Genomic DNA, 27,503 nt, shown 5'->3' on the forward strand with positions numbered 1-27,503 from the left:
ATATATATATATGTAATCTGCTTTGTTATGTTTTATTGCATAAATTAAGCATCAAATAAATGAATTCCAGTGTATAAAAGCACAACAACTTTGGGTTTTGTGGGAGGATTATTTGTACACGTCCATGATGATCTCCTTATGACTTACATAATGCCTGTTTTTGCTTTTAAATGTATGTAATGGGGTATCCCAATTTCATATTAATGAATTATTTACCAAAAATAATCTTGAGTCAAATAAATTTATCCAAGGAAAAAGGATTGTGTGAGTTAAATGTAAATTATATAGCAAGATTTGCTTTTTTAAAAATATCATGGACTTGAATGGATGTTTATTTTTTTTTAATTTAAGTCATCTATAATGACAAATATAACAGTATTAAAAAAATTATATTATTTATTGATGATCAATACTGGATCTGCTCTCCACTCGTTTATCCAATCGACAGGAGCTGAAGAGCAAGAGAAAACAGCTAAAGAAGGCTGGGAAATGCCTAACAAGAGCAGGCTCGTGAGGACAGCAAGATCTTTGGTGGTGATGCTACAAATTTTGTGGGCATATATGATATTGAGTCTTGCCCATTGGTTCAAGGACGTGGAAGAAGCAGTAGGTATAAAGATCACTGGAACCAATCACTTTACTATATTGCATCAATAGAGTGGGTTAGAATTTCATGGAAGCTACTGTCATCAAACGAAACGTCCCTGAAAGTGAGCAAATGTTGGCCTATATGAGACGCATGAGGGAGATGGCTGTTTCAGCACAGCTTCATCAGTAGCTTCAAAGCTACCTCCTGGAAATTTGATTGAAAGTTTACTTCATCCTGGACTCTTGTTTCTCACTTTTGTCCATTTTTGAACAAACAAAAGTAAGGTGCCCAAGTTACTTCTTCCTAAATTTCTCCTTTACCCATATTACTCCATCCCTTGAAAAGAAGACGCGCACCTAATCCGCGCTCCGTACGTTAAGGGCTTCAAAATTTGTGTTCTATTTTCTTTTAGTTTGAGATTACATATTTTAAATAAAATATTTGAAAAAAATTTGAATTATTTAAAAATTTTAAATAAATTTTTATTTTTTTATTACATTCAATTAAATTATTATATTTTTATTTTAGATCAAATTAATAAATTTTTAAAACTAATACTTGATTAATCATAATTAATTAAAATATTAATTATCATTTTTATATTCACATAATGTTGATATAATGAGTAAAAATATAATATGATCATATCAGTATGTCATGTTATTATTTATTATAATATATTAACATGTCACATGATATAAAATTAATAAGTAACATTTTGATTAGTTAATCATTAGTTATAAAAATTTATTTAGTTTAAAATAAAAATATAAAAACTTATTTAATTCAAAATAAAAATATAAAATTTAATTTGATATAATAATAAAAAATAATTTATTATAATTTTTTAAAATAGTTTACAAGTTGTTTTTAGATATTTTACCAATATTTTATTAGTTTTTTATTTTTCATTGCAAAACCAACAACCTTAATTTTTTAGTGTAAAGAAATTCCAATGTGGATAATAGGTTTTCAACCTTAATGAAGATTAATAAGATAACAAAATATAACTTTTTTAAAAATTCTTAAAATTTTTAATAGAATTTAAATAAATTTTGATTTTTTTCTTATATTTAATCAAGTCCCAATATATTTATTTTAAATTAAATTAATTTTTATAATTAAAAATTAATTAATTATTATTAATTAAAAAATTTATTATAATTTTTTATTAAATATAATACTAATATAATTTTAATATAAAAATAAAAAATATATTATCAATATATTATTATATTTTATTATCATTTATTATAACATGTCAACATTACTTAATAATATTCAATTATATTTTTCTTCTTTTCTTTACCGTTAAATTTTTAAGCAAAACTGCTTAACAATCGCAATAAACAAAAAAAAGCCCAGGCGAAAAATAGGAAGGGTCCAAGGTTGATGGTCCGCCCAAGTCACCTAGATACCAACATACTCAGTTAAAACGTGTCAACCTCAGAAACATGAGGCAGTACATTCTTTCGTACACTAAGGAGAAGCTTTATCACATCTCTCCCATCCAAAAATTTCATTTTAAACAACTTACTATATATAATTTTGAAAAATATAGAAAATCTCAAGAAAAAGGGCAGGGAGATCTGTGGAAAACAGAAAAAAAAAAGAATTTTAATATATTTTCTCACGGTTCCAACAAAGAAAAATAGCTCTCCTGCCTTCTGTCTCCGATCTGATCGGTCCTCCCGCCTCCTTTCATTATTTTGTTTCAATTTATTTCATTTCATTTTAGGGTTTTTCTTTTTAATTTCAAAAATTTCAAATTCACCTTACCGTTACTAATTCTGTCCTATATTTCTCGCTCATTTATCGACTCTCGTGTTTATTGATCTGCTTCGAATCTCAATTCTTGGGGGATTTTCTTTGTGGAATCTTTGTCGGTGAACTCGATAATTTCTTAATTTTAATTTTTGTTGTCTTTTGATTGGCATTCCTTTTGTGAATTAATGGGGGTAAGAATTGGGAGTTAGAATCGTTAGATTGACGAGATTTTGACGGGGTTTTGGGGAAATGGCGTCGGCTCAGGTCTTGCCTAGTTCGCGGAAACAAGGGCATTTAGAAGCTGGGAAGCGTCGGGTACGTTATTGTTGTTGTTCGTTGTTTTTCCTTTATTGATTTATTTTGATTCTTTTCTTTTAGTTGTTTCTGTTTTGAGATATGATTAATCGATTTGGTCATTGAATCTGTGACTCATTAAATTTTATGGTTTTATTATTGTAAATTTTTAAATGGTTGTTGGCAATGGAGTTTGTTATAACTAAGTTTCGGGTGCAAGCATCAAAGATTGCACTTGGATTTTAGGCATATCTGGTCACTGATTTAGGATGTCAATTTCTAAATAGGACTAGAATTAAAAGTTTATTTTGGCATTCTCATATATGATCTGTAGTATTTACATTGTTTTAGCGATTTTTTGGTCCATCATAGCTGGAACTGAGGGTATATGGAATCAATTGTTTTGTTAGATTAGACCTTTGGGAAGTTGCACTGCTTTAATGCCTTACATATTTTCTTTGTACTCATGTAAGGTGTTGCCATTGGCGCTAAAAATGATAATGGGCCAAGGTTTTAGTTTTTCCCCTTAAATTAGATTTAAGAGCTTATTTGTGTCATTACATTTGAATGGAGAGCTATGCTAGGGTTTGGGTTCAGTTAGAAAGGATGAAGAAGCTTCTTCTGATGCTATACTAAAGCAAGAATGACTTGCCTGAAACTTGAGACTAATTATTTCAAAAGAACAGTTTATCTGAGTTGTGTAAGTGATAGTGTTGGAGTTTAAAATTGCTGCTATGCTTTTTTTCCTGATTGATGCATGAGTTGGACCATTTCTGGTTGTTTAGAGTTCTTCTTCTGTTGTTCAGGTCATGCTTTTCTGTCGATGCTGTTTAACCAAATTTTTCGTTTTCATTAATATTTTTTAATGATTAGTTCCCCAAAAGAAAAAGAAATTGCATTCTACTGTTGTATGTTTAATTCTGAATGCTAGACTTTATTACATAGTCTGGTAAGTTAATATCCTCCTAATTTATCCAGTTGTTTGATTGAATTTTTTTATAATTTTTATTCTGGATTTATGCTCTCAAGAAAAGTTTCGGTTACATGTTTTTACATAAATGGAATTTTGAAAAAAAAACAAACAACTCATCTGGGTTTACATTTCATGTGCTTTTACAATTAATACCTCCTTCCATCTTGCAGCTTGAGGAATTTCGTAAGAAAAAAGCAGCTGAGAAAGCCAAGAAGGCAGCATCTACCACCCAAACTCAGGCTTCAGATGTTAGCTTAAATGATAAACATCAATTAGAAACTGAAAATGTGCGAGTCACTGACTCAAATGGTGCTGGTACATCTGATGGACCTGATCGCTCTTCCGTAAATATAATTAACAATAACAGCAACAACAAAACAAATGAAGGTTCCCGTGAAAGTCAGCGAGCTTACTCAAATGATACACCTGCTATCCCATCTTTTTTACCAAATGATTATAATTTGTCTTCTACAGAAATGCAGATGCATGCAAATAGTCAAGAAAATGAGAAATATGGTGCTTCATGGAATGGTGGACCGTTGTTTAATAATAGCCTACAGATAAAACATATGAGTAATGACTTTCAAGAACCCAAGTCAAAAGAAGATGATGGTTCAATGAAGTTTTCTGCAGTTGTAAATCCTAATTCTTCTGAAGATTTTTTTACTAAAATATCTTCACAAAGTTCACTGCAAAGTAAGGCCAGTGAAGGCAGCTTGCTTGGTAATAACCATGTGCTATCTTCTTTCTATGAAGTTAATGTTGAATTTATGAATTCTTGTGCTGAATATACTTGCTTCTAATGACCAAGGTTTCCATTTTATGTTGTTATTTATAATTTTCTTTTTCTAAGGAACTGACCAATATCATGTGTTCTGTGGTTTAATCTAGACTCTACTGAATCTACCTCGGGTGCAACAAAGGCTGTCCTTGAAGTTGGGCAGAACTTACAAGGCAGTGCAGAATTTAGAGAACCTATGATTTATGATTTTGGGGAAAGAAAATTTAGCAGTTTAGCCAGTGGTTTTCCAAATGTGCATGGTCCAACCATGCAAACATCTGTATCTTCAGAGTCTACTTTTGATGCCAGAAGTACCTCAAGTCACATGCCGCTGCATTCAGTCACAAATGATTCTAGTTCTAGGAGATCTCGTCCATCTTTCCTTGATTCTCTTAATGTATCCAGAGCTTCTTCTGGTTCTCATTTTCAGCATAATGAACCTACAAAGAGTGCATTTGCTTCCCATAGTTCACAACTTAACAGCATCAATGCCTTAGGATCATCCTCTTTTGAGAAACCATCAACTGAGGGGGAAACTATGGGAACTTTCTCCAAGCTAGGATATCCCGATTTTCCTGGTGCCAATGAGTATTCTGGTAATTTTTCAGTTCCTGCTAGTAATAATGGTGACCTCTTGTGGCTTAATGTTACTAATGAGAATGCCTTGGATGAGAAGCATGAGTTCTACTCAACCAAACAAAATGAGGACTTTGCTGCCTTGGAACAGGTACTCATATTTTTTCTTGTTGAGTTTCCTATGGGTGCCACTTTCACCAGCTTTGTGATATTCTTGTGTTTTCTGGTTCATCCCTTGCCTGAATTACGCTGTGTAGTGCCTGTGAGAATGAGTTTTTTAATTACATGGATATACATTTTGCGAAGTGCACATTTTGATGCCTTAGAAATGTGGATTTATTTATTTGTGCATTGTTAGACATGAAATATACTGGATAAGAAAGGTTTGTGGGTCTCTAGAATGCAAAATAAAAAGGGACTCTGGTTACCAGGCTAATGTGCTTAATAATACAATGCTGCTCTGGAGGTGACAAATCTTGATAGGAAGTTTAGAGCTTAATTGAGGATGAGGCTGATTCCTTTTGATTTATTGTTCTTTGTGGTGAAACCATAGATAAGTAAATTGGCATCCTAAACACCATCTTGTATCTGTCGGGTGCATGTTGGAGTAAGGTGTGGTTAGATTGGAGGATTGGATTGTGTATCAAAAGGCAAGGAGTAGCCTCCTGAGGATTTCACTTATGATGCACTGTTTCAGGTTTGAAGAATAATGACATGTTGTCTTCTTAGAGACAAGCAAATAGTAATATCTGGTATCTGTGGGGTGCATGCCGGAGTAAGGTGTGGTTAGGTTGGAGGATTCGTAAGTTCGTATATCAAAAGACAAGGAGAAGTAGCCTCCTGAGGATTTTACTTGTTTTGCACTGTTTCAGATTTGAAGACTAATGGCATGTTGGTTTCTTAGAGACGAGCAAATAGTAATATCTGCTGAAAGATTTCCAAAAAGCCAACTTCCTTCTACGTTTGAAGTTTTTAATACACATACTCACACATGTCTTTTGATGTAGAAGAATTTAATTTTTCATATGTTATCTATCATGTTGGATTTGTTTATTGACTTTTCCTGGATATCCTGTTTGGACTTGTTTATTTATATATTGTTTTTATTCTGCAGCATATTGAAGATTTGACTCAGGAAAAGTTTTCACTGCAACGAGCTCTTGAGGCCTCACGTACATTAGCCGAATCTTTGGCTGGTGAAAATTCGTCCTTGACAGATAGTTATAATCAACAGGTCTGTTTGATATATATACGGCATCACTAGCATATCAGGGACAGTTGTTTAACACTTTTGTTTAGGCTATAATGTGGATCTACTTCATCTTTGCCCTTTACATAATTATAAACAGCGGATATTATATTTGCAGTTGTAGTTTACTTGGATATATATATATATATATATATACTGATAACTTAGATCTGCTTTTCTTCTTCATGCTTAGTACTGCAGCTATGTCATAAGGCAAGTGTACAGTGGTTTTCAAATGTCCAAGCTAGAGTTTTTATGCCACCAAAAATCTTAGAATCATAGTCTAAGACTGTGGGAGTGCATACTAGCTTCTGGGCACAATCAATAAAACAACCACTTTCAAAAAAAAAAAAAAAATCTGCTTTTCTTCTTCAAAAGTTTCCGTGCATGAAAGTGCCCTAACAATTAGCTTTTTTTGGAGATAGGAAAACAGATTGTAAGTTTGAAAATATTTCTGCATGTTTGTGAAAGAGATTGAAAATCTTAAAACAATATAGAAGAAATGTTTAGTTTGTTTCTTAGTTTTCCATGTTTCTTATCTGAAGGGCACTCCATCTCATTTAATTGCCTCCAATTACGATGTTGAATCCTTTTTAAAATCTATTTATTATCTATTGACATTTTTTTTCTCCCCAGAGAAGTGTTGTCAACCAGCTTAAAACTGACATGGAGAAGTTACAGGAAGAAATCAAGGCCCAACTGGTAATATTTTGTTATAGTTTAGGGTACTGCTAATCAGCTTAAGTTTTTCACTGAAATAATTTAATCTTGTGTGGCTGCATATCGTGTCATTTATATCATATAGTTGATGTGGGGGTGTCTGTGTGGTGTGTGCACATGTGCACATGGATTTCAGCCTGGTTTATGCTTTGATAAACTTTTATCTGAAAATTCAAAATCTACAGCTTTCTTTATTGCATTTTTAGTCAGACATGTTAACCAGAAAATGCAGTGAAAAGAACACTGAAATTACTGAGATTCACTCCTCACTTGATGCTACGATGATACCAATGCTGCTATACTGCTTTTACCTCTAGCAAGGTTCAAAACAGCATTTAATAAGTTCCCCAATTCGAAATAAATTTCATGGTTGATATTGGGCAGGGGTGTGCTGAGAATTTGGGTTTTTGGCCTGGGGAGTTTGAGATTTATGGAGAGATTTTATAGCTATGTTTTGATGGGCATTATTCCTCATCAGAGGAGGAAGATAAGTAACGGCTTTTTGTTTGAAGAGTTATCTATTTTCCTTTTAATCTATAAAAATGATCCACATGGAGGATGGCTGATAAACTGCATTCGGTGTTGTAGTTCTGCTCATTGGGTTGTTCAGTGTATCGTTCTGCAAGTCCTTTGGTTGCAAAAGAATGGTGGATAGGATGCAGCTCAGGGGTTTTGCTGTGTTATAAAATGCCATGTCATATGTTTGCCGTCTGCATTATGTTTTTGTGTTCTTTGTTTCGTGTTGTTTGAATCGGTGGGGGAGCTTTAGGAGCCACAAAATTTCATTTTAAAGTTTTTGACATTTTATTTCAGTGTAATCTTTTGTTATTTTTCTTGATATGTCTGATGTTTGATGTTTGCAGGCGGAACTTGACTCCTTTAAAATGGAATATGAAAATGCACGACTGGAATGTAATGCTGCTGATGAGCGTGCCAATTTATTGGCTTCTGAAGTCATTGGTTTGGAAGAGAAGGTAGCAAATTATTTTCATGGGTGAAGGTTTTCTTCCTTTTCTTAATATCATTCTATATATTATAAAACTTCTACCTTTTTAGGTAATTTTGCCAAGAGATTGGCAAATCATCCTGTGTTTAATATGCATGGTTGTAATATGTACTACACATTAAAGGTGTGTTTTAGGCATGTAAGCTTAAAGTGCCAGAGTAAATTGAATGGCTCTTTCTTTTTTTATATTGACTCAATGTTGTTAATTTGCTTGTTTTAGATGATACTATTAGCTTTTGGATTATCTCCTCTTCCATCGAATGTGTTTCTATACAAAGTTGTTGATGCTGGAGTAGCATCACCTTTGTCATCTGCTAGATTTAAATGTTTTTTATATCCTTTTTGTAGGCACTTAGATTAAGGTCAAATGAGCTAAAATTGGAGAGGCAATTGGAGAACTCACAGGCTGAAATCTCTTCTTTCAAGTATGCTTTAATTTTTCTTTGATTCTAAAGGACTTGTGATCTATATGTTCAGCATGAGTTGAATTCTTATTATTCTCCATAGTTCTCTGCTTATGTACACATTCTGCATTCGAAGTATCTTCTAGATTGTAATGCTCATGCATAATTCCCTGGTAGAGAATTAAAGGAGGTTATTGTTGCCATTATTAAACTGGTGCTTAGATTGTCTAAGAAATTTTTATCCAATTAAAGTTTTACCTAAGTTATCATGACATATCTATGCAAAAAATAAAAGGAAAAACAAGAAAAAAGAAAATTAAAAGTGAATCTTAAGTTTTTAGTTCATGCACTGAAATCATCAAGGATGATATTAGAAAGTCAGTTTTATGTGCGCTTAGGATCTCGCTATGCTGTATGTCATTTAACCTCAGATCATTCTTTGGTTAGTGATAATTGGAGAGCCGATCCTCAGTATGTTTGGATTTTTTTTTCTCTTAAGTACTATACATTTACAGCGCCTTTTTTTGGGTATTAAATTCTGCTGCTTGTGCCATGTAAATTATTGTTAAGTGCCTCATGAATAGAAAATTTATTTTCAGTTAATCTTGTTGGAAATAAAGAATTTTGAAAATGAAGTAGGGGTTGGGATTGACTTTGTTTCTTCCACTTTCTATAATATTAACATGGATTAGACTTCATTTGAATATATTTTTAAATTAAGTACTCTGATAGTTGTAGAACTTCTTATTCCTTCTGAATCTTGCAGAAAGAAAATGTCAAGCCTAGAGAAAGAGCGTCAGGATTTTCAGTCAACTATTGAAGCTCTTCAAGAAGGTAAGTATGCTAATATCAGGTGTGTTTGTTTTTATGATATATATATTTATATCAAAGTTTCTATATTTGTTTTCTATGTTAGTCATATGTTTACTATGTCTTTTTCCTATTCATTTACACAGAGAAGAAGGTACTGCAGTCTAAGCTACGAAAAGCCTCTGCGAGTGGAAAGTCTATTGATGTTATTAAGACTCCTGCTAGTAAGAATGATATGTCAACTTCAACAGAAGATCTTGGTAATGGTATCTCTTTTCCAGTTGCTACCTACATAAATTGCCATGTCTTATTTTATTGGACCAAAATCCAGTTGCATACTGTAGGAGGCTACTAAGCTTGTTCCCGATTCCAACATATTCTTGGTCAGAGTTGGATGAATTTTGTGCAAGGTCAACTTTTACTTAATAGTAGTCTACCCTTGCAAGTTGAGTAGACTTAAACTTAGTGAGATGTAGAGACCAAAAACCCTTCTTGCTGGTCTACAATGTCTCTGGACTTTCTTGTATGGTATGTGTTAGAGAGGTGGTTTGGTTGCATGAAATTGGGTATAGTATAATTTACATAATCTTAAAGTTAAAGGTAGGGATCACTAGTTTGATTCATGCCTTGATGCCTTTTAGGTTTAGGTCATGCTGGTGTGTGTTAAAGCACAAGGGCAGATGTTGGAATATTACTTTTAAATGCCGAATATGAGTTGCCAGGTAATTTGGTTAAGAAATCACTTATTGATGAATAATGATCTAGGGTATTGCAAAAAGTGTCCTTTAATTTTTTTTTACGATCTTTGAGAAAATCTCAGGGATAACTATGAGATTTTTATTGTATTAAAACATAATTAAAATTATAAATTACTGTCTCTGCCCAAGAGTCCAGCATCACAATTCCATTTTTGCCTAAATTGTCAAGTAACTGGGCTTCTGGGTGCTGTATTTTGTTAGTGCTCCTTTCAGGACCTTTGCTTGTCACAGGAGTCTGAATTTAATATTTATGTATGTGAAAAGAAGTATAAATATCTTCATATACTAGTTGCTCACTAATGAGTCTTTATTGGAAGCATTTGGTCTTGTGGAAGATTCAGATTAGGTAGTATTAGGATGATGGATAAAATACCTCAACTCTTCAATTTCGTAGTATACTTGTTTTGTGCAGAAGTCAGACGCTTCAAAGTACTCTTTGATATAAGCATATCATCCTGCATAGCTGTACATATAAGGAAAAACTTATGAAAAGCTAAAAGTACTTGTGCGAGACTAATAGCAACATCCTTAACTGGAACTTGAGTTTGAGCTACATATAAGGAAATTGAATGCATAACAAGCATTGCACTGCATATTGACAAGCTGCTAGTGCTTTAAAGCAATTATGAGAAGCCTGATAAGCAATGTAAAAATGATAATGGTGTCCTAATGTTTCTTTGATTTTGCATGGTCCTTAATTGGGTGTTGAGTCTAGTTACTGAACTTTTGCAGCAAGCACAGACACTACTTCTGATGACAGGGAAATGAATAACACTAATGATGCCTCTAGTTTGAGCTTGCTGCTTGAAGATGGACAATTTGAAGCTTCTTCTGTTTATATACCTCCTGATCAAATTAGAATGATTCAAAACATCAATTCTCTAATTTCTGAGGTAGCTTCTGTTCCATGATTCAGATCTTTTTGTGGGTTTAATATGGTTTTCTCCTTTTTCAATTGAGAAATTAAGTTGTTGAAGTTGGTTTCTAGAGATACCTGTCATGATCATTAGAGTACGTTTTCTTGCAGTTGACATTGGAGAAACAAGAACTGACACAAGCTTTGTCATCTGAGTTATCTCAAAGTTCAAAGCTGAAGGTAATTTTCCTGAACAAGACATGTCAGAATTCAAGTGTTTGTATCAGTCTCATTTGGGTCTTACTGCTAGTTACTGTCTCAGGCTTTACAGATATCTCTAAAAGATATATTTTCAACTAGAAATGTGGAATTGAAGAACATCTTTATTTATCAAGGTTCCTTTCTTTAGAGCTTGTTCTTATTATTATTGTTGATGAATGAAGGAGTTGAACATGGAGTTGTCGAGGAAACTTGAAGCCCAAACTCAAAGATTAGAGCTTCTGACAGCCCAAAATATGGCAATTGAGCATATGCCAGCTAGACAACCTGAGTCTCGAATAATGCATGATAATACTCCATATGCTGATGAGGGTGATGAGGTACCACTTCTCTTACTCTCTCTTATAGTATCATGACCATGTATCATTAATTGTTAATACAACATAATTGGTTATTGATAATATTATGTTTTCTCTGGTGTGAAGTCCATGGCACACTTTTGGACTGTAAGTCCCATTTTATGAGAAGATTGAGCCTTTGTATATTGTTAATCTAATCATCGCTAAAAATTTCAGATAAAAGAAATATTGAGGAGTTTCAAAGAACAAAAACATTAAACTCTAATAACTATTTAATTTCCTCGTAGGTGGTGGAAAGAGTATTAGGGTGGATTATGAAGCTCTTTCCTGGTGGGCCAGCAAGACGAAGAACCACCAAGCGTCTTTCATACTGAATCCAGATATGTTGTCAAGCGAGGTCTATACTTGCATCTGCCTTTTTTGGGTTTGCCTTCCCTTGTTTTGTTGATGAGAGGGAGGTCGTGATTTGTATATTTGAGTCAAATTATACAACCCATTCTTTATAATAGAAGGAAAATGAGTTTATCTCGAATCAAACTAGCATTGATTGGCAATAATCTAATTGTCAATTATTTGAGAGAAGACAATAAAGAAGAAAGCCCTTTTTGTTGCAGTCACTTGGTTCTCGTTTCCGGGATCAAATTTTGATGGGGGCAATCACTGAATGTTCGAAAGGAACTAAGGACAATGATACAGGAAAGAAGCCCGTAACTTTGTAGTGTGCATTTTTTTTTGTATTTGTGAAGGAACACTTTCGGGTGCTTAATGCATTAGAAATTCAAACAGTTGATTTTGTTGTCTTGACGGTGTTAAATCCAAGGCTTCTCCCAGCCTTGGATGCATCTGGCCACAAGGAAAGGCCTTCGATGCAATCTCCATCTATGTGTACGGTTTGGACTATGTCATTAAAAGTTTCATTCCAAAAATTTGTTACTGTTCTTGTTTTTAAGTGTTTACCTGATTAGTATAATTTTTTTAATAAAAATGTTTTAAGCTGTATAATATTACAGTGTAATGTAATGCATTTGGTCATTCATTTTCTACTTTTGTTCCAAATTGAGTGTTCGTTTTGCATTTTTTTAACTTAAATTTAATTAACTCCGTTTATAATTTTTTAAGAAATTGTGTGAAATTAAAATTTTTTTCAAAATTTAATTTTTGAAATTTTAACTACCAAAAAAAATTTACAAGAAATATTGGATAAAGTTATTTTGTATGATATAAAAAAGTTGACATATCTGATATAGAAGAAATGTTTATTTTTTAGATAAAATATTTTTATTTTTAAAATTTTGATCAAAATTATATAAAATTTTATTAGTTTTCGAAATGAATACTTTATCTCAAAAAAATATTTTTATTGTTTATGTAGATTTATTTGTTAATCAATTATTAATATTTTTTTTAACTTGTTGTCGTGATAAAAATAAAAAAATAATTTTATTTTTTTATAATTATTAATATATTTTTTATTATTTTTATTAATTAAAAAAAAACTCCTCATGTGATAGATCAGATTTCCCTAGAGAGCTCAATTTGGGGCTCTTTAGTTTTTTATTTTTTTTAAAAAATATAATAATAATATTTTAATTTAATAAAAAATAAATAATATTTTTGTTTTTTCATAATTTTTATTATTAATGTTTGTAATTTTTAAAACGAAGTACTCATTTTAAAAATTAATAGATCTTCATATAATTTCGATTGAAATTTAAAAAATAATTTTATATTTTTGAATTAAATGAAAGAATTGATATGAAAATTGAGAGAATCATAATGTTGAAGTGTATGACCATACATTATTAAAAGTGGGATACATTTATCTCAATATTTGATTATTCGGATCATTGTTTGTTACATAATCTTTTATCGAAAGAATAAGCTTTAAATTTTTTTTCTTAAATAAAAAAAATTGGGATACATTTATTTTCCTTAAAAATGAATTTTTAATTCAATATTGGTCATTTTCGTAATTTACTGAAAATGGATTTTGGCATAATAATCTATAATAAGAAATATGTGGTGCAGACTGCACTCATAACCGTAGTTTCTTTCGAGCATCTGTTTCCGAGTTTCTGTTAGCTGGGCTGGCTGCCATGACTTCACTTATTTCCAGCTTCTCACGACCCATCTTCTCTTCTGCTTCTTCTTCTTCATCCTCTTCAAAAGGTACCCACTAATTCTTTTACACTTAAGACATGAAAGCATGCCTCGTTCTGGTGTTCCATTTATTTAGGCTTTGTTTTTATGTAATAGAATCAGACTCCAATGCGAAGAAAACAGTTAAGCTGAGAGAGGACTGGCGGAAACGCTCTAAGCCTATACCACCAGGAGGTACCTATCCAGCCAAAGACCATTGCAGGTTCTTTTCCTTCTTTTCTGTTTAATACCCATCATTTCATGATTCTTTGTTCAGATTGTTTGATGGTTTTCATTTTTGTTTGGGTTTTTGCTTTTTGGTATATAATTTCTTTTAACTTATGTCGCAGTCGGTGTGGGTTGTGTGATACATATTACATTGCCCATGTAAAGGATGCTTGTGCTTTCTTGGGAGATGGAATGTCCAAAATTGAAGTAAGTCAGACATAATTTTTATGTTCCTTAAGTAGTCTGAAAGATTAGAAAGGGCTTGCTTTAGTTACATAAAGAAAAAAAAATAATTGTTAATAAGAAAGCATGAAAGGAAGATGCTAGTTTACTTAATCAATCACCTTTTCACAAGACAAATGTAGTTATACATATAATCGACTATAAAACATGAATGAAAATATTAATAAAATTGTGTGCTTGCACCATATCTAGTATCAGGGAAAAGCTTCAAATTGATTCCAACTTACTTGGCCTGTATAAATTGTGAGCCAGGTTAACTATTTGACGGGTCTATCTAGTTGCATGTAAATGCTGCTATTGAATTGGCTGAGGCAACAACTTAATGGTAGCTATAACTTACCTACAAAAGAGAGGTCCTAGAAAACCTTATTTCTAGAATTTCCTTGTAACTTATGAAAGATATTGCTTTAAGATTCTACGTCTTTCTGTTATACTTTAAATAGAATTCTAAAGTATATATCCCCACTTACGAATAGAGTGACATAAGTTTGTGACTTCTTCCTACCTTTTAACCTTCTTGCATTAGTTTATTTGATATTTTAGTTCTGAACAAACTTATATACCTGAATAATTATGTATTGGCCTGTACAGTAATTCCAATACATAAGAATCTGGTTTGATGTTATAAAAGCAGTTTGACTAATTTACTTTCGTTTTCAGAGCTTAGAACCTGTAGTTCATGGTAGAGGGAGGAAATCAGATTCCTTGGATGAGACATATTTAGGAGTGTATGAAAAGCAGCTATATGCTCGTAAAACTAAGCCAGTAGAAGGTATGTCCTTCTAAATTACGAAAATCTCCTATGTTCTGTTAGTCTGTTGCCATTTTGTTCTTTGGTGCTTTGTCATTATGTTTGCACATCAATTCTATTAATTTTATCCAATTTTGGTTTTCTGAGGGAGTCTGGTGGGGGTACCACATACTTCTTACGTCCAAATCTTTTCAAATTAAGGGAAAATTTGTAAAAATCATCCTAAAGTAACTTTGAGGTTAAGTTTAATTTTTTGAAATACTGTTAATAAACAGGTCTTGTCAGCTGGAACTTAAATTATGCACTGTCAAGATGTTCTTTATAACTTGAAAGGGGGAAGAAATGAGATTATTTTGCAGAGCTTGGAGAGTGGTGGATATAATTTAAATATGCCCAAAAGGTAAATTAGTGCTGATTTTGGAAATTCTAAAATGAATCATAGTGATGCACCTATACGTTATGTTTTTCTAATATAGTGTACCTAATATGGGGTTTTCTACCTCTTTTTTTCGGCATTAAAAAGCCTCTTGATAAATATAAAAAGATCTGAATTAAAGTGAAATAAATGGAAATTTCAGTGCATGGGATTTTTCCTCTTTTTTTTTTTTGAAAAAAAAACTGCCCTCTATTTTGTGTGCTTGTCGATGGGGGCAGGGGAGAGGAGAGGGTTCTGGTATTGAAGGGTGAAGAGGGAGGATGTGGGGTTAATAATACTTTGCATTATCCATAATATTGATCTGCAGCCTAATTTTCATGCACGCTGCAATTTTCTCCATTGTTAGGAGCTCAGTGGACTGGGATAGTTACAACTATTGCAATAGAAATGCTCAAAGCAGGCATGGTTGAGGCTGTTATTTGTGTTCAGAGGTAGGAATTGTCATTAATTGATAAAGGATGAACTAAACATGGTTTATAATTAAAAAAGTTAGCACTTTGTTTTTGTTATCTGAACGTTTATTTTATGCAGTGATCCAGATGACAGACTGTCACCAAGGCCCATTTTAGCTAGGTTAGTTTTATTTGCTCTTTCCCAAATTTGAACTTACTGACTTAATTATGTTACTTATTTTACCTTCTGATATAAAAAATCTTCCTTTTGACTCCTTGTTTCCGACAGGACACCAGATGAAGTTTTAGCTGCTAAAGGAGTCAAACCAACGTTGTCTCCTAATCTGAATACCCTTGCCCTGGTTGAGGTATTTTTCATTCTTGATTGTACTTGTAGAGAACTTATATCATTTATGCTTTAGAACCATGGATGATGGCTATTTAGTTGTCTTTGGGAGCTCATATTTTAAAAGCATTTTTTGTAGAACAAGACTACTATGGAGGAGTTGGTGAACAATGACAGCAACACCACCTAGACTCTTAATTATAGACAGACAAACTAGCACTGACTTAATCAAAAAAAGATGAACCCAGTCTACCCATTTACCTTACTGCACACCTAACCTTCCTAAAAACTGGAAACAAAAGAAAAGGCAATGAAAATGCCAATGACCTAGTCAAGTGGCAAGATAAGATGTCATATTTATCCTGCAGAACATTATATGAAAAAACAAAAAAAAAAAAACTCTAATCAATGAATAATATATTTAATGATTACTTATTTGGTTGCTTTTCTTTTGTCATTTCTACCATTTGCTGATTGTGAATATGTGGTTTCTGACAAAAACTCTCTCATAGTTGTATGTTTTGATTTCCAATGTAAAAGTTAAGTGAGATTGAATGGTCATATTTTCAATTTTACAGGCTGCTGGGGTGAAACGTCTCCTTTTCTGTGGTGTGGGATGCCAAGTGCAGGGTATGCTTGATGCTATATCCTAACAGTTTCTTTTTATGCTTATTTCTATATTATGACTTGTACTATTGTAATGCAGAGTGATTTCTTAAACTGCAGCATTAAGGTCTGTGGAGCACCATCTAAATTTGGACAAGCTTTATGTGTTAGGCACCAATTGTGGTAATTGAAAGTTTATATTTTCTTCTTTTTTGTTCTTTTTAATCTGTGCAGCTTTTCTTTTATAAAATCATGTTAGGCAAAACTAGCTAGTATCTATGTAACTTATAAATAGTCCGTCTGGAATAGCATTTTTATTTATTTATAAGACAAATAGGTCTTCTGTACTGAAAGAATTTGAATGATTTTCATTTAGATTTGTTATCAGTTACCATGAGATTAAACTATTCCAGGTTATGTACTTGGATAACAGTTAGGTTTTATGTTTTCATCATTGCTCTGTTAGTTGTATCTTTTCGAACTTCGTAATCATTAGATGGATAAATGATATGCACATTAGACTGCTTAGTACCTGAATTATGGGACATCTCAATCATTATGAACACTCTTATTCAACAGTTGATAATGGAACTCGAGAAGGCCTAGATAAGTTTCTAAAGGCAGCAAGTAGTGAACCAGAAACTGTTCTGCATTATGAGTTTATGCAAGATTACAAGGTTTGTGCTGAAAAACTCCTTTTATTTGTCTCAAGTTATGCATTAAGATATTTGTTTGTGGGAGTAAAGCATGTTATTGTGAGCAACGTTCTGGCAACTTACATGGCGCATAGTTCTTATGGTAGTAAAGTCTCAATGTATTTAAATAAAGGAGAGGTGTGAGCTGTAGGTTACTTGGTGCCTTGAGATTGTACCTCATGATATTTCCCTTGCCTTTCTTTTAGAAACAATCTCAAAAAGTGTAGAATATATTGTTGCAGATGGTAATTGGTCATCATTGGGATTAAACAGTGATGATAGTTGTTTTCCATTTGTTCATAATAGATGTGAATAATATTCACTGACTAAGCCATTTACATTATGTTGAGAGAGCTTTGGATTAACATTTTATGCAATCAAGGCAGGTTGATGACTAATTACTTAAATGTTTATATTGTGCTAATTTTGAGTATTTGTTTAACTGTTGGCTGTCCCATATCAAGAGGGATGATATAAGTACCAAAAAAGCACAATACAGCTTGTTTTTTTTCCCTTATATGGCTATTTTGTATTCTGCTAGGTCCACTTAAAGCATTTGGATGGCCGTATTGAAGAGGTAACAAAGCTCTTGTACTTTCAATCTGGGCTGTTTCTCACATTCATCCTGCTTCATCCATTTTAAATCTTAACTAAAGCAGGTTCCTTATTTCTGTCTGCCAGCAAACGAGTTAGTTGATGTTATTGCTCCATCTTGCTATAGGTAATTTCCTGTTGTGTCCATTTGATTTAACAACTTAAGTTTTTCCCAGGCAAATGCTCATGTAAAAGTTGTGAGGGCCAAATTTGGCTAGATAGGTTTCTAAGACTGTCTCCTTCTGTGAATTGGGAGCTCTTAGTGTTTCTTCATCCAAGGATTATATAAATTGAGGAAATGATATTATTCTTTCTGGTTATTTAAGATATGATCTAAAACTATTATATTGTGCGTATCCTCATGCGGAAAAACTTTCTAACTAGCCAAAGTTTCATGTGTTTTGCAGCTGTTTTGACTACACGAATGCATTAGCGGTGAGTTTAATTTATTTAAGCAAGCTGATCCTCCGATTTTTATATTTGTTGATAGAATTGCCTTTGTTATTTACTCAATATCTTTACATGGGAGGGCAGTGAAATTGCTTTTGTTCATTTTATGATGAATGGTTTTTTATATGATAATTAAATAATTGCCCTAAATGTAAGTGGTCTGTGAAATCTTTTAGTGCAACATGATCAGATTTCTTCCTTATTGGTTATGAGCAATCTCTTAATCACCTACTTGGCTACACTCAAGTCATTGTTGTATATTGCTGAGAACATGATTTAATGACCTATAGTTAGCTGGAGTTTAACATCTCAGTCCTTGACCCTTAACTCTTTCTTTTTAATATTTCAGTGAGTAGTTCAGTTCTTAAAACATTTTTTCCATATTTTCTTGATTGTTGTTAAAGAAAAGAATATTATTCTCTTTATTTGCTAGTTATTAGTATTGCCAGTCCATGCATTCCTTTGCCTCTGTCACTCAAGGTTCACCTGGTCAGATGTTTTGCAACCCTGATTAACTGAGAACTGTCAGCATGTTGCTGGATATTATGCTACATTTTTAGTTGGTATCTATGTTGGATCTTGCCGGGTTAATATTTGATCATAGAAGCTCCAAGGAAGTTTTCTTGCACTTTATTGCTGACACAACTCAACTTGGAACTATCCTTTTCTCTTGGCTAACGCAGGATCTGGTGGTTGGATACATGGGCGTTCCAAAATATTCTGGAATCAGCATGACACAGCACCCACAATATGTTACAGTCAGGTACTTTCTCTACTACATCAAGTGCACAAGCTGCTTGCTATATGTGCCCCACCTCTCTCTCTCTGCATTTCTGTCTTTCAGTTTATAAAAATTGACCTTATCACTCTAATTGTTGCTTTCTTGTATTGCATAATGATTCTTGAGTTGCTATCAATCTCAAGAGAAATAATTTTTCATTTAAATGCTTTGCATTATAGAAATGAACGTGGCAGAGAAATGCTGAGTTTGGTAGAGAACCTTTTGGAGATCACTCCGACAACTAGTAGTGTAAACCCTAAAGCTATGTTGTCTTGAGCTGCTATAGCATTTGAGGAACAAAAACTGATTTCAAAACATTTTATTTCAGGGTAATCGGCAACCATTTGTTATGGAGACTGTTAAAGCAGATGATGATGCTAAGTTCAGTATGTATTTCATCTTCGTATTAACTAAAATCATTTTCACTTCGGCTGCAGTGCATAAGCATTTCAAGCTTTATAAATGGAAATATGGTGCAGGTCTTGTGGTTTGGAACTGCAGCTAGTTGAGTTCATATGTTTATTTTGGATAATTTAATGTGAGGAAAATGTAATTTATGCTGCTAAGTGAATTTTCTCAAACTTATTTTCTGTATTTTAAAAGTAAAACTGGAATTAATTTATTCATTTGCTGATTCTTTTATTACAAAGGAAATTATGGCTTATACAGTATGTCAAGTACTTATAGAAGCCTTGATAACTGTATTTCATTTTGTCCTCATATTTTGTTTATCTTCAAAATGACTGAACTATATTTAGATGATTCACAATGTCCACACCATCTAATACTCGTCCTGACGTTTTTTTCTTTGTTGCCTTCAGGAAAGGGTCCTTCTCAACCTGCCCCTATGTTTATTGGGAATTTGATAGCTTTTTTGCTAAACTTGGTAAGGATTCTTCTATATATACAACACATTTATTCTAAAAGGCAACTGAAAATGTAATTTATTCTTTTGTCCCCATTTTGTTCAGATTGGGCCAAAGGGTCTGGAATTTGCCCGTTATTCACTTGATTACCACACTCTAAGGAACTATTTGTATGTGAACCGCACCTGGGGAAAACAAAGGTATATTCCACTGAGCAACTAATTTGTATTATACCATCAGGGTTGTTTTTAATTTTGCAAAAATATTAATACATGCAGAGCTGATAAGCATATTCCTTCGTACGCAAAGAAAATTGTGGATGCATACAACCAGAACGGTCAGATTGATCAAATGCTTACCCGGAAGTAACCTCTAGATGGTGAAAATGCATGCAATGTGGGTATTTATGAGGGTATAAAAAAATTTTCCTTCCATGGTGTGACATACAAATTTATGTGAATGAGAATGCTATTTTATATGATGATATTGTGATCTTGGTGAAGTCATATGTAGATTAGATGTCTTTGCCTCGAGACCTGTTAGTTGACAAAAGTATCGGTTTTCCCTGGTATAACAATATGTTATGTTTGGTAGCCAATGTACCTTCTTTCTTTGTATCCTCCTGTGTTGCGTGGCAAATGCCTAGTCAGCTGAGGGAAGAATGGTGCTCATATCGGTTCCAAATCCACCAAAATTGGTGGAGATTTGCCAAATGGGTGGCACATGTAACATTAATTGGTAAGCCTTTGATACACAACCGCCTGGCAAGTTTTGTAGGAACACATCATACCCTGCACCAGTGACCGGAATCAGAATTTCATGTTTGAGGGGACGAAAAGTTAAAGATAATGTCTATGAAACATTCATACTATAAGTTCAATGTTTGATAAAATATAAAGCAATTTGGATGAAAACAAATTCACATGAAAATTATATAAATAAATTTTAAAAATTATTCTAAAAATTAAATTTAATAATTTATTTAAAAGAATTAATTATAAATAATTTAATAATCTTAATAATATCAATTTTTAGATCAATTTAACAATAAATAAAAATTAACAAATATAATAAAAAAATCTAAATGGGAAGTAATTTTTTTAAAAAATATTAAAGTTATCAATAAACAATTCAATGAGGAAATAATTTTTTAAAATTAATTATAAAATATAAACACAATATCAATGAATAATTCATTGAGAAAGTAATCTTAAATAAAAAACTTAATTGTTTATATGAATCTAAATAAAAAAATATAAAAAATTTATAGAAAAGTAATCAAGTAATCCTCAAATAAATAAATAGAATCTAAATTAAAAAAAATACAAAGAATTTATAAAAAAGTAATCAAGTAATCTTTAAATAAATAAATAATAACTAATTTTAAATATTTAATTAAATCCGTATTTTGTTACTTTCAACAAAAAATGACTAAAACGGTAAATCTTAAATCAAAATCACAAATAAAAATTATAAAATTAAAAATATTAAAAATAAAATAAATAAATTAAACTTTTTAATAATTATGATATAAAAATTAAGTTACTAATTAGAGGTTTACGGGTAAGTGAAAAATATAAAAAATATTTTTTATTTTTATTATATTTGATAAATAAAAAAAATAAAAGGCGGTGGTTATGAAGTGTTGGAGAGGTGAGGTTAGAGAATAATTTTATTGTAATAGATTTTATTTTAGTCTTATTAAAATTAATTGGTGTAGATATCTCATTGAATAAAAAATTATTGTTGAGATAAATTTATAAAATTTTAAAAAAATAAAAATATATTAAAAAACTTTAAAAATTTTGTAAGGAAATTATAAAATTTAAAAAATAGAAAACTAAATTATAAAAAATGTAAAATTTTGGGGGGGAGGTTTGGGGGGGGCCTGCTAGCACCCCCGCCCCTTGGCCTCTGCCCTGCACTGTCCCTGCTGTTTTTCTTTTAAGTACTGATAAGTTGAGCTGATGTTGCTGTAGCTTGGTTTGTACGGTTTGTATAATATATATTTTGAATGGGTGCAGCTTTATCCTGCTCTGAACCAAAATATGAATTCCAAGATGCTTCATTGACTTTGTATCGGCAAATTTTAAACCAAATCAATGAAAGTCTGAGAAGGAACTTGAGTGCGAGCTTTCAGAGAAGCAAAGTTTAAACCCAATCACATTTTTTGAGTAGCCGGTGATGTGGAACATGACATTCTCCAACTAGTGAGTTTGAGGTTCTGAGAAGCAACATCTGCTGCTTATCTGAACTGGGGTTTTGCTTAACACCGTCTGGATTCATCTGATTTTGCACTGTTTTCTGTTGGATTAAAAGGCTTGGTTCTGTTTGTTGTCTAGTCATGAGCCATGCCTAGTAAGTAAACCTCTGGCTTGGACCATCCTGTCAGGATGAACATTGACTCAACGTTTTGGTTGCTTTCGGTTGGCAGGTTTTGGTTCACAGTATCTACGAATGCTTTGGTTTATATATAAAAATTCCTTCCTTTTTATGAAATATTTATCGGTTAGGGAGGTTATTAAACCTTAGAAGTCAGAACTGAATTAACCATGATTTGAGAACACAAACACGTACAACTTTACATTTTGCTCTCCAAAAAGAAACTTGGAAAATTGAAAGGGTCAATGTCGCTCTCTGCCTGACTTCAAAATCTGAAGCTCAATATTTTCAATTCATTTATGTTTCCATGCATGCATGCATGCAGAAGCAAAACATGCCTCCAATGCACAGAAATGTAAGTATGCATGTATCTATTAATGACAATAAAATACAGAATTACTATATGTAGTAGCCAAGTAAAACCGTGAACTCTTTTATTGTCCAACAAGAAGGAATGGGTCTTTGCCATGGAAGTAAGAAGAGAGACAAGCAACAACCAGCCCATGTGATTTTATTTTCTAGGTGACTGTGATCTCCCAGTAAGATGTTGCAGACTTGTGAGAACGTACAATTCTATTGTAATTGGACAGATGCACAGTTGCAAGTTTTAATGTCGTAGGCTAGAAGAAGTACAAATTTCAAAATGTCAAATCTTTGCTTTTTCTTGAAACCAGTTGAGCAAGAAAAACCTGCGGATGGTTTTGAGGAATGAGACTCACTCTGATAAAATAAATTATAGGAAATATTTAATTGTGCGGTGTTGAAGGAATTCGGTAGGGGCCATTCAGTCAGGGCCTTTTCCTTTCTACAAGTTGGAATCAACAGCATGGGTGGTCATATGGTGTGTCTATGCTTGCACGTTTCTTTTTTGTAGAAAATGTAGCTTTTTTTTTTCTGTCCTTACTTTCCCAATGTCAAATATGGGAAACCAGCTCTAGTTGAACCAGAGTGGAGAAAAAGGTTAATCCTGGGAAAAAGAAGCAAAACTTTGGCTGGATCGTAGTGCTGAAAAGACTCGAATAGCAATTCCTACATTACTGATTGTTTATTATAACACGATATAATCTTTTTCTTCCTTAACTCTGCAATTCTTGAGTTCCTATCAAGATCCATGTCAAGCTAACCGAGCTGAATTTCATATTGCTTGTCAGAATAATTTATTCTACTCCAGGGATTAATTAAAGGTGTCATACCATAAATTTTTTTAAAAAATAAATAACATGCTTTAATTTCAAATAGACAAAATGAAAAATTTTATAAACATAAATATTATAAATTTTATCAAATGAGTTTTTGAAGAGAGTGTGATAACTTTATGACAAAATAGTATCTAAATAGATTTGATCCTTGACAAGCACTTTCATAAAGGAATCAATTAAGATGATTGACAACAACCTCTCTCTCAAATACTTTTAAAAAAATAAATAAGATATTTTAATTTTATATTAAATAAGTAAAAAAGTTTTTAAAAACTTTTAAACGTGTGTATTACACGTTTTATAAAATAAAATTAATCTTTTAAAAAAAATAATGTTCTCATAATAAGAAAATGTACTTTTTTAACAAATGTTAACTTATTTTAGCTCTAAAATAATAAATGTGAGTAAAAGATCTCGAGAAATTTCCAGCTGAAGCTATTGAAATAGCTCCAAGAGAAAGTTGAACTTGTTTCACTTGAAGTCATGTATTCGAGGGCATTAAAAACTTATGATTTGATGGTTGGGAATCATTATGATACATCCAGTTTCATCTTCCATGGACTGAAGTTAAAAGATGAGTCCCATAATACCACCAGCATTCTTCAAGTAAATAAAGAATGAAAAACTGTTCACTATGTGGTCTGTGCTTCCTGCATTGATACTCCACATTTTCCAAAGATAAGATTTGCTTATCATTTCATTGTGGGCTCTGGCCATGTGAAAGAAAACATGGAAGCAAAGAGCTCTAAACCTTTCTTTTCACTTCTTTTTTTTTTTTTCTCCTTTTCTAACTTTTGGAATAGAGTCAATCAGAATCAGGCCATGAAGGGATTTGTGTTGCTGGGTATAATGGAACTGGGGTCCACCGTCTTTAATGGGCCCTAGGTGGACCAAACTCTGGAGAGAGTCCCATCAGGAAGTAATAATGTCTAGTTGGACCAGGAATAGGGAAAGAGAAACAGGGGGAACTCGCCATTTGACTTGTGGATTTATTAATGTTGCAGAACAGAGTTTCTTAGAGAATGGAACCAGATTAAAAGATAAAAAACAATAAATTAGCCTCATCTTCCTTTGTACAAAAAAGAAAAATGCCCGGTCATTGGCAGATGTTGAGGTTTTCTTTCAGGAGAGGAGAGGGCTACTTCCTGTGTCCTGTATGCTCTACATTATTGTCTACGCAAATTGATCTCATTTCTGATCAATCAATTGTCAAATAAAAGAACAAACGAGCAGATACAAAGAAAAAGAACATTTCATTGACATTTACTACTTCAAGATGGTAGTATAGTTTCAGAAATGTGATATGCATCTCCGATGCCTTGCTGCTATAGATTTTTTCTTCTGCTTTGTTTCTTCTTTCCAGCTTTTGGCAATATCATGTGCTACACTGATAGCATCTAAAGATGCACCAGAAAGACCTCTCCTTGTGAACCCAACTGCATAAAGCCCAGCCTTTCCTTTCCAGCCATTAGGGAATGGATTCTTTGGAACTCCATCATTTGAAAAGAATTCATTTTCCTGTACAGACAAGCATTCCAAAAACAGAAATTTCAGACTTATTGATCTCTTATCTAGGAAAAAACATACATCAGTTCAGAAATGTGCTTAGGATAAATGTCGGGACTTTATTTTCCCACAACAGATGCAGAACCTAACTACTAGACAGGTTCCAAAAAAACCAATGGACAATAACAAAGCAAAGAAAGATGAAAGCTGCCCAGGGTCTGGTTGTTTGTTAGATATCCAAATCATTAATGTTGAGAAAATGACAGAGGGAAAAAAACCATTCTCTTCCCGTTTTCACCTCCTATTGTTTGCTCCGGGAGACAGAAACAAGTTAATCAATTGTTTCTACTATTAGCATACAATTCCTAATCTGAAGAAAAATACAAGTGGATAACAGAAGAAGCTTCTCAGAATATTATAAACTAACCAGAATTTTGATCCATGAATAAGACAAAACAAACCATCAGACAAAACTAACAATGCTGACCGCTGGTTTGAACTTAAAAAAAACATGTGAATGTCTTAATCAGTTAAAAAGATGCTGAGTATAAAACAAGAAATGGAAAGGGAGGGAAGGGGAGAATCTAAAATAGAGTCAGACGTCCATAACTGTCACATGAATCCCAGAACAGAAAAATAGAATAAAACAAATATATGTGAAATAATTAAACATAGAGAGCCTGCCTCACCTTTAACCATGAAGGAACATTGCTTCTATACCCAGTTGCAAGAATGACAGAATCAATCTCTAGAGTTTCTCCGTTGGCAAGCTCAACTCTGCCCCTGGAGAACTTTTTGATCCCGGGGACAATCTTGATGCCACCAGATCTAATCTTCTGTAATGCACCAATGTCCAATACAGGGGTCTTTCCTGCAGTGTTTTTGAGCTCTAAAGGTCCTGCAGAAGGCCTTTTTAGACCATATTTTTCAATATTTCCGAGTATTAGAAGTGCAAGAACGAGCACTATCTTATCAACAAGCCAAAGAGGTAGCCACTTCATCAACAATACTGCCAATTCAAATGTTGATTTACCAAAAACTTCCCTTGGCAATACATGGACCTGTTGATCAAAGAAAAAAGACTGGTTATACATAGAAATAAGTTTTACTCATAGGATAGCTTAATTAGGTGAAATGTTTCACCTACCGAGCTTCGAACAACCATTGACGGATATGCATTGTGGTTACAAAGATCTAGAGAAACTTCCATGCCTGAATTGCCACAGCCAACTACTAGAACACGCTCTCCGCTGTAACTTTGACCAGATTTGTAGTCACAAGCATGTGTTACATGGCCACCAAAGTCTTGCAAGCCTTCAAATTCTGGAACTACTTTCTCTGCATTCTCTCCTGTGGCTACTACAAGCCACCGGCAAATATATTCTACTTCAACAGGATTAGGACCACCTGTTGAAATGGTTTTGACTCGCCACAATCCAAAAGTTTCATCATACTTGGCAGACTGCACTGTCTCATTGAAATGTGGGTTTATATCAAAGTGTTTTGCGTAGGATTCCAGGTAGTTTATGAACTGATTTTTAGTGGGGTATTCGGGGAAGTCTTCTGGAAATGGAAAGTTGGGTAGCTGGCAAAATTGTTTAGGAAGGTGAAGCTTAAGGCGGTCGTAAGTTCTTTTCTGCCAAAGAGAGGCAATGCAGTCTGCTCGTTCAAGGATTATGAATGGCACGCCTTGGTTTTTAAGGCCAGCGCCAACAGCAAGACCGGAGGGACCTGCCCCAACTATCACAGGTCCATTCACCCATATGCACCGGCGAGTAAAAAAGTCCTCAGGAGCAAAAGTTTGAAACATGGTCCGTATATTAAGGCAGGAGCTAGACATGTATATATGTCTGTCTGACTTTTTGGCTGGTAAAAAGATTCAAAAAACGATTGAGAGAGACAGGTTTTGAACAATATTTTAGCAGCCAAAGTTGTGACAGGAACACAAAAAGAAAGAGTAGAAAGAATAACGGAGGGGAAGGGAAGAAGCTGGTTTGATATGTATGTGGTAAGATGGATAGGACAAGAAGTATGCCAAAGAGAATGAAATGGAATTTGTTTGAAATGATGTGTGTGGAGGGGGAAAGAGGACTGGAGGGGGTTAAATAGAGAGGTTCTTGGCCATGAGAGTAGCATGTGATTGGGATTTGAAAACGATGCTTTGAGGGTCAGTCTCAAATGATAAGCTTCCGGCCACCTGCTATTATTTATTACTTTGATACTATACATAAACAATCCCCAACTTACGTATTTTATATGAAGTCTCTAAAACTTATATTCTACTCATTTAAGGAAATAGCTTGAAATTGTTAGGATATAGAAGCGATGGAAACAAACAAGAAACGCTGCTGATCAAACTTTTCAGCACATTGGTTTTACTCTTACTAGTTCCTGGCACTATAAAAAATGAAAATATCCTAACCAGAATCCTAATAGAAACCAATATCAGTTTAAAATGGCCTTATCTGTCAACCTATTTACTCTAAGCTTTGAAGCATGGAGAAACCAATTATAAGCACCAAGCCAGC

General features: G+C 33.1%; 3 protein-coding genes across 6 annotated transcripts; 2 read left to right on the forward strand and 1 right to left on the reverse strand.

Annotated features, from left to right (window-relative positions):
- Nucleotides 1–2,061: 2,061 nt before the first annotated feature.
- On the forward strand, nucleotides 2,062–12,404 carry BLI (protein BLISTER). Of its 4 annotated transcripts, none has more exons than XM_021434838.2 (14): nucleotides 2,062–2,671; nucleotides 3,794–4,022; nucleotides 4,098–4,346; nucleotides 4,515–5,131; nucleotides 6,095–6,214; nucleotides 6,866–6,931; nucleotides 7,813–7,923; nucleotides 8,304–8,380; nucleotides 9,126–9,193; nucleotides 9,316–9,435; nucleotides 10,660–10,820; nucleotides 10,955–11,023; nucleotides 11,227–11,382; nucleotides 11,649–12,404. In XM_021434838.2, the coding sequence occupies exons 1-14, from the start codon at nucleotides 2,606–2,608 to the stop codon at nucleotides 11,733–11,735; spliced, it is 2,196 nt and encodes a 731-aa protein (XP_021290513.1). In that variant the 5' UTR covers nucleotides 2,062–2,605; the 3' UTR covers nucleotides 11,736–12,404. The 4 variants fall into 4 exon arrangements, with proteins under 4 accessions (XP_021290513.1, XP_021290514.1, XP_021290511.1 ...); XM_021434839.2 differs by having other exon boundaries at nucleotides 3,794–4,010; XM_021434836.2 differs by having other exon boundaries at nucleotides 2,063–2,671; nucleotides 3,794–4,346.
- Nucleotides 12,405–13,414: 1,010 nt separating this feature from the next.
- HCAR (coenzyme F420 hydrogenase family / dehydrogenase, beta subunit family) lies at nucleotides 13,415–20,526 on the forward strand. The gene is made up of 19 exons (XM_021435216.1): nucleotides 13,415–13,530; nucleotides 13,618–13,723; nucleotides 13,851–13,935; nucleotides 14,632–14,743; nucleotides 15,505–15,589; nucleotides 15,690–15,731; nucleotides 15,840–15,918; nucleotides 16,475–16,526; nucleotides 16,623–16,685; nucleotides 17,082–17,179; nucleotides 17,739–17,774; nucleotides 17,857–17,918; nucleotides 18,199–18,226; nucleotides 18,925–19,004; nucleotides 19,202–19,271; nucleotides 19,351–19,408; nucleotides 19,844–19,908; nucleotides 19,994–20,088; nucleotides 20,167–20,526. The coding sequence occupies exons 1-19, from the start codon at nucleotides 13,458–13,460 to the stop codon at nucleotides 20,255–20,257; spliced, it is 1,380 nt and encodes a 459-aa protein (XP_021290891.1). The 5' UTR covers nucleotides 13,415–13,457; the 3' UTR covers nucleotides 20,258–20,526.
- A 3,913-nt stretch (nucleotides 20,527–24,439) lies between these two features.
- Nucleotides 24,440–27,035, reverse strand: YUC3 (YUCCA 3). The gene is made up of 3 exons (XM_021435234.1): nucleotides 26,123–27,035; nucleotides 25,665–26,036; nucleotides 24,440–24,987 (listed from the first exon to the last, which is right to left on the reverse strand). Exons 1-3 carry the CDS (start codon nucleotides 26,813–26,815, stop codon nucleotides 24,760–24,762), a joined length of 1,293 nt encoding a protein of 430 aa, XP_021290909.1. The 5' UTR covers nucleotides 26,816–27,035; the 3' UTR covers nucleotides 24,440–24,759.
- Between the last annotated feature and the right edge of the window lie 468 nt (nucleotides 27,036–27,503).

Source organism: Theobroma umbraticum, unplaced genomic scaffold (assembly GCF_002168275.2).
Source record: "Theobroma umbraticum cultivar Fairchild unplaced genomic scaffold, ASM216827v3 scaffold_130.0, whole genome shotgun sequence".
NCBI classification, from domain to species: domain Eukaryota; kingdom Viridiplantae; phylum Streptophyta; class Magnoliopsida; order Malvales; family Malvaceae; genus Theobroma; species Theobroma umbraticum.